The sequence below is a fragment of the Eulemur rufifrons genome, chromosome 29 (assembly GCF_041146395.1).
Source record: "Eulemur rufifrons isolate Redbay chromosome 29, OSU_ERuf_1, whole genome shotgun sequence".
In the NCBI taxonomy this organism is placed as follows: Eukaryota; Metazoa; Chordata; class Mammalia; order Primates; family Lemuridae; genus Eulemur; species Eulemur rufifrons.
The window spans coordinates 47,769,749-47,788,097 of NC_091011.1; the positions used below are offsets into that span (position 1 = coordinate 47,769,749).

The 18,349-nt window shown below is 42.9% G+C and overlaps 1 protein-coding gene across 1 annotated transcript; it reads right to left on the reverse strand.

Moving 5' to 3' along the window:
• Window positions 1-13,300: 13,300 nt before the first annotated feature.
• On the reverse strand, window positions 13,301-17,289 carry FZD1 (frizzled class receptor 1). Its single transcript, XM_069461414.1, has one exon. The coding sequence runs from the start codon at window positions 16,877-16,879 to the stop codon at window positions 14,930-14,932; it is 1,950 nt and encodes a 649-aa protein (XP_069317515.1). The 5' UTR covers window positions 16,880-17,289; the 3' UTR covers window positions 13,301-14,929.
• Between the last annotated feature and the right edge of the window lie 1,060 nt (window positions 17,290-18,349).

An 18,349-nucleotide genomic window follows, 5' to 3' on the forward strand; every position in this document is an offset into this window, starting at 1 on the left:
CCATTACTTCATTCAAGTGACCTCTGGTTTATTCCTGAATTATCCTTACTTGGGAAAAAAGCTACAAAGAAGATGAATGATGTAAAATGTTTAAAAAGATAAATGATAGCAGTATTAGAAGATAGCTTTGCATATGCTTATTACTGATTTCTAGAAATTTTGCTGTGTCTTTATGTAATTTCTTCAAATTCACATGCTTGGAAATAATGTATATTTGGGGAGAACTATGAACACTTGAAATCCTGCTTCTTAAATAGTTGCTAAAAAGGCATATTTTTTCTGACAGATTTCTATGTATATGGCAGGAAAATATATACTTTTAGCCTTTAACAGTATAAACACACATACAAAAATCTTGCAGTTGGTTGTTAGTGTAGATTAAAAATTTCATTTTATAGAACATTTTTAAGGATGCATTTATAATGCTAGAAAAAATTTCTTCTCCAAAAAATGTCAACATAACATTTTAAACTAGGGCAGGAGTATTCATTATCTGAATTTGTATAAAACACAACCCAGGCAATCAAGATTTCTTTTCTTTTTTGACAAAATGTTTAAATTAAAGATCATGAGAAAAATATTTCCTCTATAAACATGATGGTAAGTTCATAAAGAATTAAAATCTATAATCACAGCTAGAAATACATATTGGATTAATCAGAGATGAGAAGAACTATGTCAATGATTTCTCACATCCAGCCCCGACTAAAGAGCAAAAAATGCAATCAGTTGACACATGTGTTTTTGATGAAAACCAGTTATATCACCTGTAGTAAGAAAGAGTGGGATTATGTGTGTTCACTTGGGAGAAAAGGGTTGACATTAGTCAATCATCATCCTTTCCTGATCTATTTCTGGGACAAAGACAAACATGAATCTAGAGAGAGGTGTATTAAAAAGACATATAGAGTAACAAAAAGGGTAGCAAACGAGGATATGTAGCAAAGAAGAGGAAGAAAGATGACATCTGGAATATGAAGAAATCTGGTAGAGTTAGAGCATTAGGACTGATCTGCAGGCCTCTTCACAGAAAATGGTATAAGGGAGAGGGGAAATCAATGACGAATTGACCATTGGCAGAAACATTTTTAGAGAATGAAATGGGGAACTGAAGAAATTCAGAAAGTCAGTGTTTTAAAAATGGAATTGTAAAGAATGAGAATGTGGTAGGAATACTTCTAAAAGAAGACACTTCTAGCTCTTTCTAACAACTAAACATAGATATAGCAGGTAGAATAATGGTACCCCAAAGATGTCTATGCTCTAATCCGTGGCACTTGTGAATATATTACCTTTCATGGTAAAAGGGACTTTGCAGATGTGATTAATGTCAAGAACCTTGAGGTGGAGAGATTATCCTGTATTGATCTAATCACAAGTCCTCAAAAGTAGGGAACTACTTCCAAAAGGAGAGAATCAGACGGTTAGAGAAAACCCAAGGTTGCTGGCTTTGAAGATAGGAAAAGGGTGCCATGAGCTATGGGATCAGCCTCTAGAACAGAAGCTGGAAAAGGCAAGGAAATAGATTCTCCCCTAGAGCCTCCAGGAAGAAATACAACAATGTAACACCTTGATTTTAGCCCAATGAAACCAGTGCCAGATTTCTGACCTACAGAACTGTAAGATGATAAATTTATGGTTTTCAAATTTGTGATAATTTCTTACAGCAGCAATAGAAAACTAATACACTAGACCACGGGGGTGACCAAGGCACTAAAATAGCTAGCTGCTCTTACTCTATATGAGGAAATAATGAAATTACCAATCAACCTTTTTGAAATGAGCCCTCAACCCTGCTCGACTTAATGTATCAAAATTTATTCAGTCTATTTCAGTAGTACCAAAGAAACATTTTCATAACTGCTATTGAATTAGTTCCTTTTGGCAATATAGTCAACAAGGATGAACAAAAGACTTCTATAATTCCAATTAGTTACCAATCCAGTAGAGAAGCAAATTTCCCAAAAGAAATTAGGATTCTCTTCCTGGTCCTGATTTAGAGTGACCTCAGAGGGTTTTTGCCATGTTACCCAAGTATACCACCTACCAATTAGGTCAGAATTATCAGCAGCAGTAAAGAAATTGAATTGAAATATAGTAGTTCCTCCTTATCCATGGGGGATATGTTCCAAGACTTTCATCGGATGCCTGAAATGGCTTATAGTATGGAACATTGTGTATGCTATGATTTCTCCTGTACATACCTATCTATGATAAAGTTTAATTTATAAATTAGGAACACTAAGAGATTAGCAACAATAACTAATAATAAAACAATTATAGCAATATACTATAATTAAAATTATGTGAATGTACACACTCTCTCACTCTCAAATTGTTTTGTTATACTGTATAGTACTCATCAATTTGCAGACCGTGGTTGACTGTGAGTAACTGAAACCTCAGAAATTGAAACTACAGATAAGGGGGGACTACTGTAGAGCCATGCATCACTTAATTACAGGGACATGTTTGGAGAAATGCATCCGTAGGAGATTTTGCCATTGTGCAAACATTATAGAGTGTACTTACACCAACCTAGATAGTATGGTCTCCTACATCTGTAGGCTCCATGGTATAGCCTATTGTTCTAAGCCACAAACCTGTTCAGCATGTTACTGTACTGAATACTGTAGGTGACTGTAACACAACTGTAAATATTTGTGTTATCTAGATATATTTAAAAGCAGAAAAGGTATAGTAAAAATGTGGTATTATAATCTAATGGACCATTATCCTATATGTTGTCTGTCATTGACCAAAATGTCATTATGCAGTGCATGACTGTAGTATATCTCAAAGCATACATTAATGCATAGAAATGCACTTATGCTTTAAGAGCAACATCAATGGTTGATTAATACAATACATTATTTGTGTCATTTGACCTTAATGTTGTTCATTAACTTAATCATTTATGTAAATAAAATAAGTCTTATAAAACATGTTTACCCTGAAAAGACATGCAGGAAAAATATGGCCATTAGTTTGTCTCATACCTTCTAAATTTCCATCATAGGCAATGGTGAACAACAGAAGGAGGAGAGAGGATAGACAGAGTTAGGGGAGAAAAGAGAGAAGAGAGGAAGAAGGGTGCAGAGGAAAATAGGGAGAAGAGGAAGAGAGAAAAGAAATACGCAGGGTAGAGTAGAACAGTCTAAGATTTGTAGTCTAAGATGACTCTACTGCTAAAAAATACCATTATATACATTATTTCTTTGGTCCTCCCAACAGCCAAGTGAATTAGTGAAAAATTATAATTATTGCCATTTTAGATAAATGGATCTGAGGCTAAGAGCTGGTTGGGATTCAAGCCAGGTCTTGCAAGTCTGACATCCTTTCCAAGAAGACATTCAACTTCTCTGTCCAGCTCCCTATTATCTTGAAATTGATTTCTTTTTTAAAGGAGGAGGAGAGAAGGAGATTATATTTCCAATCCAGGGTTATGACCCTACTCAAAAGATGTTTCCACTCAATTCTTCTACTCACTCTCACCAGGGCCAGCCCTAGGAAAGAGTGGTTGACTTTGGTTTTCATTATACCCCTTTCTTTTTCTCCCTCTTCCAATGTGAAATGACCCCAACTTGTCCGCCTTTAGGACATGAACCACCCCTAAGATGCTCCTCACATTTACCCCCATTTGTCAATGAACAAACAGACAAACACAGCTCCTGAGGACCCATGTCACTCTGTGAGGGCTCTCAGTCAGAATGTCTGCCTATGAATTTGACACATTTGGGCCTAGAACATACTCTTAAGTCCCCCTGTCCCTAACCTCAAAACACTTCTGTAAGAGAATTCTTGCCCCATACCAGCCCTCTCAAGTATTAATAAGTGCCTTTCTCCTAAGTAGGACTTAGCCCTGCTCAAATGTCATAGCAACTGCACTGCAGACTGATTCATATTAAATTTAACCAGAGTCTGGAAAAAATAAAAAGTGTGAAATATCCTAGGTATGTCCAGAAGAACCCAAGTGTAGTGATAAAGACAGAGGACAGGTGACCAGGAGGACGGCAGAAAGGCCCCCAGTCATTGTGGGTTCCTTCAGTGATTGGAATATCCTTTTTTAAAGGGGAGGCAGTCAAAGCTAAGCAGAAGCCTTCAGACTGCTCAATCTCCTCCTTAATTAGCTAATGTGAATGATAATTCTCACATCTGTACAGAGCTTCACTGTTTATAAAAGGGCTTTCACATCTGATCCTGTGGATCAGACTTACTCAAGGTCTCTTAAACAAGTAAGTCAAGACTAGACCTCAGGTTTTCTGGTTCCCAGGCCAGAGTTATTCTCCTGTACAAGAACACCCTCCATAATTCAGGGAAATGTGAGAATGAAAATGGAAGTGTGGAGTCTGAAGTATGATACTAACAAACACCTTGTTTAAGCCACCAAGTCTATGGCATTTTGTTATAGCAAGCTGAAAAACAAAGACATTGACTACTCTGTAATATAATCAGGCTATTCATCAATTCTTTTTTTGAGGAGAAGGAAAGAGAAGTTCATTAATTTCCCAGCAAATGAGGAGGTTGACAGACTCCCGTCTTAAAGTACCAACTGAGCAGAAGTACAGAGTTTTTAAAAGTTCTGATTAATCCCATAATCCCATTTTTGGCTAAAACAATCTCATGACCGCCTCTCAAATGCGGTTGCAGCAAATCCATCAAGGCATCATGCTTCCAACGTGTGTATTCATGTAGGTGCCTCATAAGAGGCTGAACCAAAGCTTGGGATAGAAGATGAGGCTATGAGAATTCTTTCTCCATTTAGCTGTGCCATACCAAATGTCAGAGCCCCAGTCTTTCATTTTTAAGGAGGTCTAAATCTAACCAGGGTATCAAGGCCCCAAGGAACAGATCACCTCCAGCGGCCTCCTTAGCAGCTCTGCCAGTGGCCTGACTTCTTTTTGCCATGCTGGCCACCTGCCTGGGCTCAGCCAACGCCTGTATCGAGGCCATTATTTCAGTGGGATACTTAATATTCTTATTTCCTGCCATCAGGAGACCCCTTTTCTTTCAAATGGCATTATGAGCATGCACAATTGTAAAAGCATATTTAGAGTCCGCATAAACATTTACCTTTTTCCCATGAATAACTGCAATTCAGCTTCCTGGGCTGAAGTCCCAGATGGCAGTGCCACTGCTGTGATCACCACATATCCAGCCTCCTGTTGTCCATAAAGCTGCTGTCATCAGTGAAAAGGATTCCAATCTCATTCTGGCATCGGCTGATCTGACAGATCTATCCTGCTAGCATATACATCCTCCAGAACCTCTAAACAGTCACATTGTAATGGGTCATTCTCTTTGGTTGGCAAAAGGGTGGCAGGATTGAGAATAGACACAACTCACAAGTAGCTGCAACTGCCCGGAGGCAAATAGGCCAACCTCTCACAATATTGTTCAGTGGCTTTGACCTGCCACTGGCCGTGGTATGCCTCCCAGCATCTATACTGAGTCTCTAAGGCTCGTTCCTTGTTTTTCTCCATACAAGGACTTTAACATCAGTCCAAAGTCTGGGATCCAGCCATTCCTAGGAACCCCAGGTAAGCTAATACAAGTTTACAAATCTGTCCGATTGCAGGTCCCACAAATCCGCTGCTGAGCTTCTATCAAACAGAGCAGGAGAGCCCTTTTAAACCCATGAGGCAACACAGCCCCAGGATCCTGCAATTTAAGTGTGATTGAGTATCATTTAAGTTTTTTCAGCTGCTTGCCTAGGGCTGCCTCATTGCTGCCAGGCCCCTCCCCCACTGCTCCCTATCTGGCCAGGCAAGGCTGGTGCTGGGGTCAGGGCTGTGGCCTGGGGAAGGGGCCCCCCACCAGACCACTTCTGTCCATGCAGGTTGGCACGAGTCTAAACCCCACTGTCAATTTTTCCAGGGCTCCTGTGGGGATATTTGGAGGCAGGGGGCTCTGGCCCCCTCCTTTGCCGTCTGAATCCTAGACTTAAAAAAAAAAAATTCTCTCCTGGGGGCTTCTTGCTACCTGGAGGCTTTTGCAACTTTTGGGCAATGTTCCTTTCAAGGTCCTTCTTTACAAAAAGTCATTCTGGGGCGGCATTTTTTGCCCATTCCTTTTGACTGTCTCAAAGGATCCTGCTGGTTGTTCTTGCATATTCAAGCCCCCTATCTGATATTGCTGCAAATTGCCCACCCTAGCTATGGGTTCCCTCTGGCCCCAATTGAGTTTGCTGCTGGGAGAGACCATTCTGAACCCCTAGCCATAATTTACTGGGCATGGGATTGAAGAGTTAGTTCAGGTGATGCCCTCCTAGATCCCTCCCATGGTGCCAAGATGGCGGCAGCAGCAGGTGTTCCTTCTTTCTTGCTGCGCACCGCTTGGCGGCAGGCCACCTGTGCCAGTCCTCTTTCCTGCCAGGTCCACCCCTGGGCTGTGGCCCCACCCAGTGCCTCACCCTGGCCAGCTCTGGGGGTTTTGGCAGGGACGGGAGGATCTCATTTATCAAAAATCATACAGACATAGATCATTTTGTATACCATAAACAATGAGTTTATCTCAAGCAGAGAGCTTGAGATTTGACATTTTAACTCTATAGTCACAAGTCAACCATTTGAGCTCTGAATTTTAAAAAAACCAACAGCTCAGAATAAATCACGGACCGTCGACCACCACTTTTCCTCACACTCCAGACAAGTGGTATCACAATAATCGTTAGACATAGGTACAAAAACTCACAATCAAACACAAACAACATAGAGAATTCCCAACACCAACAATCTAAAATGCCACAGCCTATCAATCAAATGGGAATTTTCACTGAGCCACTTTTCCTCACACTCCCGCACATACATTGGATTACAATAAAACCGTAAGTTTGACACATAAGTTTTCAGCTATAAGTTGACCATGCAGCCAAAATTTTTCCCAAGGGACTTTTAGATAGAACTAACTTCCTTATGTTGCAACAAAACTTTACAAACAAACAAACACAGAAAATACAGGGAGTCCCTAACACAAAATGCCACAGCCAACCAAATGGGAACCACATAATGAAAACCAAATTCTCAATTGAGAATCAGCATCTCCTAATCCAAAAGGGGACAAACCAAGAACCAATTCTCTCAGATGAAAGAACCAGCATCTCTCAATCCCCCCCCCTGGTCCCCTGGGAATCTCAAATGAGCTCAATCCAAACCAGGTTCCCTGCTTCCACTCAACCTCTTGACTTCCAACCCCAAATCCGTGCCTCAAGACAAATCCAACAGGGAGGTCTGAACCCTCGCCCCCACCCCCAGTTTGGGTGGAAACATGGTCTTGGCACCCCCAGGGAACTTTACTTACAAATGGTCATAGCATTGCCATATTTCCCAAATCTGTTTCCTCTTCCTCAACTCAGTTCAGGTTGCAGGGAGCTGTGTCTACTTTGGGTAGAGAGATGGGAGTTCCCTGGAGCTAAAATAGGCTCTGGCAGCTACCAGGGCTGTCCCTTGCTCTCTCATCTTGAAAAGAAGTTGCTTTTACCCACGAAGACCCACAGCTTTGACCCGGGGCTGCTCCCGGCCTCTTCCAGCAGTTGGGGGGTGCCATTCCACTGGGGAGCCAGTGGGCCCCCCCGGGGATGCCAAATTCTGTTAACAAAAGTTCAGCACTTGTCCTCAAGACCACATCAAAAGAATGAGGACAAGTGGTTTGAGGAAAAGGAATCAGAAGTTTATTAATTTGGTGGCTAATGAGGAGATTGGCAGACTCCTCTATTCATCAATTTAAAAGAAAATTTATAGATCAAAAATAAAGCCCATGTTGTATACACAGTAAATCCATATTTTTCTCAATTGTATTTTATAAATTTAATATATTTCACTATTTAAAAATGTATTTAATATATTTCATAATTTTAATTATTCCTCTAGAGCAGAGTTTCTTTGGCACTTTGGATTAGCTAATTCTTTGTTGTCAGAGGGTGTTCTGTGCATTGTAGAATGTTTAGTAGCATCCTTGATGATGGCACCCCCACCCCCAGTCATGACTAACAAATATGTGTCCAGATATTAGCAAATATCTCCTGGAGGGCAAAATTGCCCCCTGTTGAGAATCAGCTCCAGAGCCTGATGTGTAGGTACCTCTTGAAGTAATTACATTATCTGCCTGTCTTTTTTATTTGTTTACATTGAGTTTAATTAAGACATAGCACGGATAATGTTGTGATTTCAACAATAAGGGCATTGCAATTTTATGTGCATTTATAAGGAAGATGACGTTGAACTCAAAAAAGGGATAGACTAATTCTGATTGAAGAGTTTCATATAGAAATGTAAAGGTCATGGATTGCATGGTCCACACAGTGCCATTCTATAATTTTAAATAATCACAGTATAATTTTTTAAATTAAAAAAAAATTTTTTTTGAGCCAGGGTCTCTCTGTCACCTGGGCTAGAGTGCAGTCATATCATCAGAGCTTGCTGCAACCTCAAGCTCCTGGGCTCAAGCGATCCTCCTGCCTCAGCCTCCCAAGTAGCTGGGATTACAGATGAGCACCACCACACCACCATGCCAGGCTAATTTTTCTATTTTTTATGAAGACAGGATCTCGATCTTACTCAGACGGGTCTCAAACTCCTGGCCTCAAGCAATCCTCCCACCTCAGCCTTCCAATAATCACAGCATAATTTTAAGATCTAGTTTACTTGTTTTTCCTTCTTGTAGATAAAACTTTCATTTGGGGAAAAGTATGAGTGCTAACTCTACTTACCTCTGAGAAAAAGTATGACAAATAAATTATGTTGATGTATAGCCATTTGGGGCAATTTCTGCTTGAGTTTGTAATCTCACTTCAATGGACTGCATTATTATATAGGAAAATAAAATAAATATAAACACATGCAAAAACCTAATTGCTCCTAACAATCTGATAAATTTTAACATTCATTTAAAACCATTCATTCCAAGAGAATACTTTTGAGTCTTTTCTAAAAATAGCAATTTAACCTGATTTTATGAAGGTTCAGTGGCTGGTTAGATCCCTGTATCTGTACCCAGTTTCTTCAGGAGGCAAAGGCTGAAGGCAGAATGGCCAAGATATTCAATGTGGTTTGCTCCATTGTATCTTCATGATCCACTTGGCTTCTATTGATTGGTACTCACTGTAAAGACCAGTTACTATGTTCATTGGCTTTTCATCTGGGAGAAAAAAAAAAAAAAGTGCTGTAGCCTCAGTGGAGTACGTTTAATGTTGGACCAGTGACCAACATATAAGATTTTACTCTATTTTGTGGGAGCACAATTTAATCCATGGAATAGGGTTATCAACCAACCAGTGTGCTCAGAATTTTTCCTGGTTTTACCACTGAAAGTCTCACATCCCAAGAAACCCCTCAGTCCTAGGCAAACCTAGACAAGCTAGCCAATCTATACAAGGAGTTTTGAGTTTTTGACAAGTATTAATATTCGTTGAAGTTAACTTTTTAAAATGTTTTCCAAGAGTTGAAAATACAAGGTGAAGAATATTCCCTAAATATACTTTTTAAGAAAATAAAAATCCTTGTAATGATCTAGTAACATATGGTATTTGTACTATGCATCTAACTAGCCTGTATGACTTCCAGCTATTTGCTGCTGCAATTGTGAAGACAAGCATTTCCAAGGGCAAGAGAACATTCTGTCTCAGAGTGCCTCATTTAAGCAAGGACATGCTGCCAACTTGAAAGGAAATAAAGGCCACACTTTTTCTATGGGGGGATCCTGCAGTTATTCCCCTGCAAATTTAATTCAAACAGGTATTGAGATCTGAAACATGGAGATATCCACATATTAGAGGATACTTGGTTTTCAAAAAGGAAAGAAACGTAATCCAGGCCATAGAGAACTATATCAAAGCAGCAATAGTGGTTCCTTTTCATGTTAATCACAGTATTGCTATGAACATATTTTGAAACTTTATAGTATGAATGAAATTTGAGATATTTATAGAAAATATGTATATTATAAATTTTAAAACTTAAAAATTATTTTCAAGTAAGTTGCTTTCATCTTTTAAAAGAGTGTGTGTAAAATGTGCAAATCAATGCTATTCTAATACCTTGCTTTTAGAATTATTAGTTATACAATTATGCCATTCAACTTGTATATTAATAATACCTCAAGAAAATGCAGTGCTATTTGAAATTTATCATTCAAAAATATACCTCTTAGAATATCACCATTTTAAAATAAAAAAATTTAAAGAAATCTCTATTAGAAAAATGGTATCTTATTTCTTCAAGCAGTTTAAGAATCTGCTTGACTCATAAAACTGATTATGACCCACAGAATATTTATTATATGTTCATTATAAGATGTACTTATAAATTGTACTTGAGCTTATCCATTGCATTACATGAGAAAGATTTCTCTGAGAAATCCTTTTGTTTGACCCATTATTAGGGTCCCAAACCAACCTATAAACAAAAATCTCCAAAGGAAGAATTATATTTGAACAGTAACTTGATTCTGTCATGAATTAGAGACACCTTGTCAACACAAATCATGATTAAACTTAGAAAAATTAGTCTAGAGATTATCTATGTTTTAATTGCCAGGTTCTACGCAAGGTGTTTTGTCACTATAAGTGTTATGGTTTAACATATCCATTGTCAAAGGTATGACCAAAGTGGATAAAAATGTTTAAGCTCAAAAAGTTTAAGGGAATTCTGAGTCAGGGTTGAAACTCAAGTACTGTTCTTCAAATTTTAAGGGAAATTGGCATCAGCCAACAGTTCAAAATATAGATATATATCTCAGGAGTCATCAAAATAAACTATCTTGTTTGGCACTTCCCTCGTAAGATCCCATTTCAAATGTAAGGACTTTAATAGTCTTTAATTTATTATTGCAATCCCTTTTTAGTCATGTAACTAGAGTATTCTTATATATAGTCAATGTCTTATTTTGGCTCCTACAGATTAATCCTGTAAGACTTTGCTATTAGTGTATTCTGTAAAGTATTCAGTGACAATATCATTAGTGTTCACCTTTATGTAATGACCACATTTTGATTCTAATCTTTTAGGCCCCAGTTACATAGAATATTACATATAATCAGAAATGTATCAGGGATATCCAATGTCATACCACTGGTTTCAATTAATTGCATGTGCATTATGTAAAATGTAGCCTATAGCCAATAGATGGATTAGAAAGCAATAGAAGCAAGAGTAGCTGAAGTCAAACACAAACACACACAGTAAATATGGCACCTTAAAAAAAATGTGTAACAAGATTGAAACATGCTATCAGGGAAAGCAATCTGAAGCCACCCAAGTCCTGAAATGGTCTGTGATTTAGTCAATTTTTTTCTTAATTGGACACCAACACTTCACTGTGGTTTCCTTTCCAAGTTAAATGCTGGATTGCAGGAACAATGCAACTACAGCAGAAGGCTTCAGTACTTACAGTGGAGACAAAAGGAGCAGGACAGTACACTCAGGCAGACAAGTGACTACCAGAGGACAAGCTGAAAAACCTGGTCCAGCTCTTTTGCATCTGTTTGACACTGGCTGGCTCTGAGAAAAATACCACTCTCTGTCCCTACAAAGTCTAAGTGAAAAATTGTTTTTTTGTGTGTGTTTTTAAAGAGTGTTGGGAGGCTTTCATACTACTTCTATATTTACTCTAAAAGCTAAATGAAACACTGTGAGGGGGAAAATTGACTCCAATCGATTGTGGGTTAAAAAAACAATAGGCAAATCAAGTCATCTGAAAATAGGGTTTGTCATGGAAACAGCATGCTAATGGGACAATATCCCCAGTAGCTTTACGGTTTTTTAGGGAAGTTCTATTTTGCCACCAGTATTGAAAGAAACAAAAGAATACACTGGTTTTCTATATGCTACATTATTTTAAACAAATTGTTTTCTAAAAACAAAACCTGCTGGTGACTTAAAAATGTCTTCTAAAACTATTTAAATCCAGCATATAAAACCTTTCTGCATCAAATTTATAGTTACATCATCTTAAGGACACACATAATACAACTGCTTTAACATTCACTCCTTGGATAGAGACTAATAATCTTAAAAACATTTTTTCCCTGGAAATTATCTAATTCAACTATCTAGTGAGGAGACATGTTTTAATTTGGCCTAAGAATTACTATTTTTTTGTGCCTATACAATAAAACCTTCTCAGATATCTTCTATATTCCATTAGTGTAACAAAGAATAAAGGAACATAAAATTGCATCTTACTACTTAAAATCAAACACTAGATTTTCAATAAGATTTAATTTTTTTCATTTGCCTTAAAATGAATAATGATAATGATTTATAAGACCACTGCCTTAAAACCATGAAAGTAACTCTATTGTATCAATGATCTTCATTTTAGTCCCTTGTCATTTTATCACAAAATATTTTCATGGGAAAATTTAGTAAAGATATTTTTGATATTTGAGGCTTTCCATCTAGCATTTTCCATTTCTCATAACCATATTTTCATATTATGAAATGTACAAGTAAACTTTGCATCTCTATAAAAATTAATGTGTGTATACTTTTCTATATATACACATGCATTTACAAACACACATATAAATTCTAACTCAGAGTAGACCAACTAGATGATTTCTCCAGAGAAAGTCCGTTGAACAATAATAAAAAATGTATTCTTCAGAAGCAAACAAAACAACCTTATAAACCCAATTGCTCTTTAAAATGCTTATAAACACATAGTTACCCATTTATTGTCTATTTATGGTTTTGTAATATCCAAGATTATGGAAGAGATAAGACAATAGCTCACAAAAATTGTGAAAAAATGTGATGGTTTAAAAATAAACCTCTATATTATAAAAAGTCATGTAAATTTACTCCTTGAAAGAAAAAAAAACTTTAATAGTAAAATTAGAGTTCTCTTTTAATATTCCTCTTTGAGTAAAGAAATAACTTGCAAACTTGTATTTTTTACTGTGAGGAAAACAGGTATTTTCTTGGGACTTCACAAATGTCAATCATACCAATGCAAATAGAGTAATTCTTTGGAAGGACTGATCTGAAGGTTTAAGGGTAGACTTTTTCATTGAACTCTTGAATGTTTATACTATTGGACTGGCTATGAGACATCATAAATGTAAAGATAGTTCAAACAGTTCAAGCTCTATTATTTTCAGGCACAAAAACCATATAATTTTGTACAAAACTTTGATTTTTTATTTCCGAAATTAAAAATATGGTATTATATATATATATATAAACTTCTATTCCTCTATAAATATAGATGATTTTGTGATAGTGAACAGAATAAATGCATACCAAATTCAAAGACCAATGTCATTGTAGGGTATGACAGACATAGATAAATTTAGGTTCTAAGTACTGGCATTTTGATAAACTCTCAAAGTTCAAAACAATACAATCAGGAGGATTGCTTATCCCCTCTTCTTCACAGAGAACTAAAGCGAATATTTTTAAATGGCTTTGAAAGATTTACATTTGACACATTTTTGTAAATCCAAAAAAGGAGCACACAGGATTTAATGTAGTAGACCTGCACACATTTTCCCTTTAGCATGCATGCCCATATTTTGTTTATTTCAGGAGTTAACCCCATCAACTATTCCACCTCCTTTACCTCCTGAAATCTTACCAGGTTATTAGTAGTAGTGTGGATTGTTCCTCCCTCAGAACGTGTTGCTGAATAACAATCAAAATAAAATGTTGCAAGTGTACAACTTTTCCATTTTAAAGCTTCTGATATATGTCTGATTATTATTTGATTAAAAATAAGAAAATAGCATTTCATTTTGAGGAAGTCCATTACACTGAAATCTCCTTTAAGTTTTCCATCTCTATTTAGTTCTGCTGTCCTGTTAAGAAAAGCAAAGATCAACTCCTTAACAAAACTTTCCAGGTGACCTCAATGTTTCCATTTTACAGAAGGGTAGAATCTAAACTCGAGTTGTCTCATTCCTAAAGGCAGGTTGCCAGGCATCAGTATGCAATTAGAATTAACATTTTATAACCCCTATCTTCAGTCTCTCCCAACCCACACAAAGCTTTCTGCCTCTTCCCAAATCTCTGTAACCACATCTTTCCATGACGCTGGCTGGCCAAACCCATACCAGGTTTTAGACACTAGAGAATGAAATGAGCTCATTCACCAAAAATTAGACTTTAAAAAGTTTGGCAATGGTTATCCCAGTCACCCGCTAACCACTTAGGCGGAAGGAGGGAGTGTCTGGACGTTGGAGGCGAGGGCGAGGGAAGCTGCAACTGCCAGCGCCCACACCCTTGGGCCCCCAGGAATTTGGGGAAAGGTTCTCAACAGTTAAAATTCAGCTTCAGGAAGTCAAAGGGACAGGCCTTCGCAATCTGCGACTGAACAAGGGAGGAATGGGCATGGGCCACCTCCAGATTTGGAAGCTTTGTGGAGTTCTGTACCTTAAGAGCCCCCTCCCCAAGCAAAGAAAGGAAATGATGGGGGCAGAAGGAGGAGGCGGGAGGTGCCCCGGCGGCACGGCCCGGAGCCGCAGCCCTGGCAGGCTGAGCACCCGCTGCAGGGAGGGGCGCGGGAGGACGAGCAAGAGCGCTTGGCCCGGCTTCATCTCCTCTGCAGTGCTCCGAAACGGGCAAGAAGGAAAAGCCTCAAATGGTTAAACCGCACTAAATAATTAAAAAAAAATTTTTAAAGAAAAACGCGTGATGGATCATTTAAATACAAATATACTTACAAAAATCTTACACAGGCTATTTACAACCATAAAAGCGTACAGTCCAGGTACCAGAGTGTGAGGGCAGGAGGTCGGTCCATCCCCCCCTCTGGCAGTCGGGGCCCTAGTTTGCCTTAGGGACGGAAGCTTTTGCAGGAGCTGTGTTGTTAAAAAGGGCCTGCGAAAGTGAGTGCCTAGTGAGGAAGCCTCGAGCAGCCATATGGATTCCACGGTGCTGGCTTTTGGGGGGTGGCCGGGACACGGCCGAGGGCTGGGAACGAGCCCCAGGTCTCAGACGGTGGTCTCCCCCTGTTTGCTATTGGTGAGCCTCGTGTAGAACTTCCTCCAGGAGTTGAGAGTCTTGCCCGACCAGATCCAGAAGCCCGACGTGATGCCCACGATCAGCGTCATAAGGTACTTGATCATGAAGACCGTGAAGTCGGGGCTCATGGGCGGGTGCGGCGGGGCGCCTCCACCCGCCTGGAGGTGAGGACAGGGGATGGCATAGCTCTTGCAGCTCTGGGCCACCCAGCTGCGTTCCCACTGGTCCCGGAAGGCCTGCTCGTAGAAGTAGCAGGCAATGACGATGGTGGCTGGCACGGTGTAAAGCACACTGAAGACCCCGATGCGCACCATGAGCTTCTCCAGCTTCTCGGTCTTGGTGCCATCGTGCTTCATGATGGTGCGGATGCGGAAGAGAGACACGAAACCGGCCAGTAGAAAAGACGTGCCGATGAACAGGTACACGAAGAGCGGCGCCAGCACGAAGCCACGCAGCGCGTCCACGTTGTTGAGTCCCACGAAGCACACTCCACTCAGCACATCGCCATCCACTTGGCCCAGCGCCAGGATGGTGATGGTCTTGATGGCCGGTACAGCCCAGGCGGCCAGGTGAAAATACTGCGAGTTGGCCTCGATGGCCTCGTGACCCCACTTCATGCCGGCCGCCAGGAACCAGGTGAGAGACAGGATCACCCACCAGATGGAGCTGGCCATGCTGAAGAAGTAGAGCATCATGAAGAGGATGGTGCAGCCCTCCTTCTTGGTGCCCTGTGCCACCGTGCGCGCCCCGTCCTCGGCGAACTTGTCGTTACACACGACCCGGTCCTCCAGCAGGAAGCCGGCGATGTAGGCCACTGCCACTGCCGTGTAACAGCCGGACAGGAAGATGATGGGCCGCTCGGGGTAACTGAAGCGCCGCATGTCCACTAGATACGTGAGCACAGTGAAGAGCGTGGAGGCGCAGCACAGCACTGACCAGATGCCAATCCAGGTGCGCGAGAAGCGCAGCTCCTCGGGCCCGAAGTACATGAGCCCGTACACCTTGGTCGGCTCACAGGGCGCGCCGCAGTCCTTCTCCCCCAGGAAGTGGTAGTTGAGGTAGGAGGGCACCTTGAGGGCACGCGGACAGGAGAACTTGCCTCGCTCCGACGCGCTGGCGCCTCCCGGGAAGACGCCGCGGTGCCCTCCGCCGTGCTGGGGGTTGCTGGTCCAAAACTCTGGAAGCAGCGAGGGCGTCGGGGTGCCCTTGTCGGACGTGTTCTGGCCCACACACAGCTCGCCGGCGCCGTGCACCGGGAACTTCTCGCACTTGAGCGTGTCTGGCCACTGGAAGCCGAACTTGTTCATGAGCGCCTCGCAGCCCTGGCGCGCGCGCTCGCACAGGGAGCGGCAGGGCGGCAGCGCCTGCTCCAGCACGGTGCACACCGGAGCGTACATGGAGCAGAGGAAGAACTTGAGCTCAGCGGAACACTGCACTTTCACCAGCGGGTAGAACTGGTGCACCTCGAGGCCCGCGTCCTCCTGGTTCGTGTGGCCCAGCAGGTTGGGCATGATGGTCTGGTTGTACGCGATGTCGGTGCACAGTGGGATGGAGATGGGCTGGCAGTAGCCATGGTCCGGGATGGAGATGCCCCGCTCGCCGTTGTACTGCTGCCCGCTCTGCTGCTGCTGAGGCGGCGGTGGCGGCGGCGGTTGCTGCCCCGGCCCGGGCCCCTGGCCTGGCCCCTGGCCCGCCGCCTGCGCCCGGACCCCCAGCAGCAGCGGAGCCTCCAGCAGCCAAAGCAGCAGCAGCAGCTGGCGCGCCAACCGCCGGGGGTCGGCTGGGGGGCGGCGGCGGCGGCTGCCCGCGTCCCCGCTCCCCTCCTCCGCCAGCCCGGCCGGGAGCACCCCAGCACAAAGTTCCCAGCTCGCGCCGCCGCCGGCGGCCCGGGACTTCTTAGGCACCTCCTCCTCAGCCATACTTTCTCGGCTCCTTTCTTGGCCGCGCTCCGCTAGGGCTGGCAGTGGCACTACCGGCGGCGGCTCCCCCTGCGGCCAGGGAGATCCCTGCGCCGGTGCCCTCCGTCGAGCCCGAGCCGCGCTCGGCCCGCTCCCCCGGCTCCTGCTCTGAGTCCCGCAGCCGCCGCCGCCGCGGAAACTTGCGATTCATGAAGTGCGGGCGGCGGGGAGAGCCCCGGTGGCTCGGGTGCGCCGGGGTCGTGTCCCGCCTTCCTGGCCCTCGGCTCGCTGGCTCCCGGCTGGCGGCGCCGCGCTAGTGGCCGCGGCCCCGTAGGGCGCGCAACTCTCCGCAGCCCAGCGGCCTCGGCTCCCCCCTGCGCCTCCGCCTCCGCCGCCGCCGCCTGACCATTTGTGTCAATCCCTCAACTCGCTCCCTCTCCTCTCCCTCGCGCGCCCTCGGACCGGTTTCCAGGCGCCCCGCAGTCTGTCTTTCACCAGGAGGGAGGAGCCTGGAAACCGACGCAGAACTGGAGGCTCAGGGACCGTCGCCCAATCGCGGCCCCGGCTTCCCGGCGCAAAGGGAGCCCGCCGCCTCCTAGCCGGAGTGAAAGCTGGCGGCGGGCGGGAGGAGGCGGCGGGAGGAGGAGGAAGTGGTGGTGGTGGCACCGCTCAGGCACAAAGAGTGGGTTTGCTATGAAGCGGGACAGGCATGGTTGCTTGTGCTTGTGCGGAAGAAAGGGCGAGGACAAGTAGGAGAATGGTCCCATATGCTGCCGGAGATAATGAATAGGAGTCGGAGGACCGCGGGACTTGGCTTTTCTTTTCTTTTATCCATTTTCATGTTTAAAAATCCTGCTCTTAACGCTGGTTACAAACAGCAAACCGAGCGCTGCTATGAGAACATGCCTATGACTTAAGGAGCGCACGGTTTCCTTTGAGTTTGTGTCTGTCGAGGTTTTGTTTAAAATATTACTCTCATAAATCCTAAAGTTCGCAGGCTGGGCTTGGCGGGCTTGGGACGCGCCATTTCCCCGGAGGAGAAGTTCACAGGATCGCTGTCAAATGAAGGAAAACAACAACAAAACACAAACTTTGATGGAATTTAAAAAGTAAAGCCAGATGCGCCTTCTGCTACTATTATTCTCCTTGGAGTCAAACTCCTTTTTTCTCCTCTTTCATCAAGTCAGAAACAGAAGCAAAAGAAAACTATCCATTAAATTTTTAGAGAGCAAAACTTGAGAACCCGACTACCGAGGCGGTGGGGGCCCCTCTTCGGGAGCGTCCTCGCCGCCCCAGACCGCAGAGGTGGCGCCGGCTGGACCTGCTCTCGCCGGCAGCCTGGGCCCGCGGGGAGCCCTCCTACACCCCGGTGGAGCCCAGGGCTCTGATGGGAACTCCTGGGACCTGGGCCATTTAGGTTGCACAGGCTGGGCTGCAGAGCTGGAGACTCCAGTTTAAAAAACAAAACAGAACAAAAAACAGTCGTAAAGG

Coding starts and splice junctions, on each gene's coding strand:
- FZD1 (XM_069461414.1), bottom strand. CDS start 16,879: ATGGCTGAGGAGGAGGTGCCTAAGAAGTCCCGGGCCGCCGGCGGCGGC.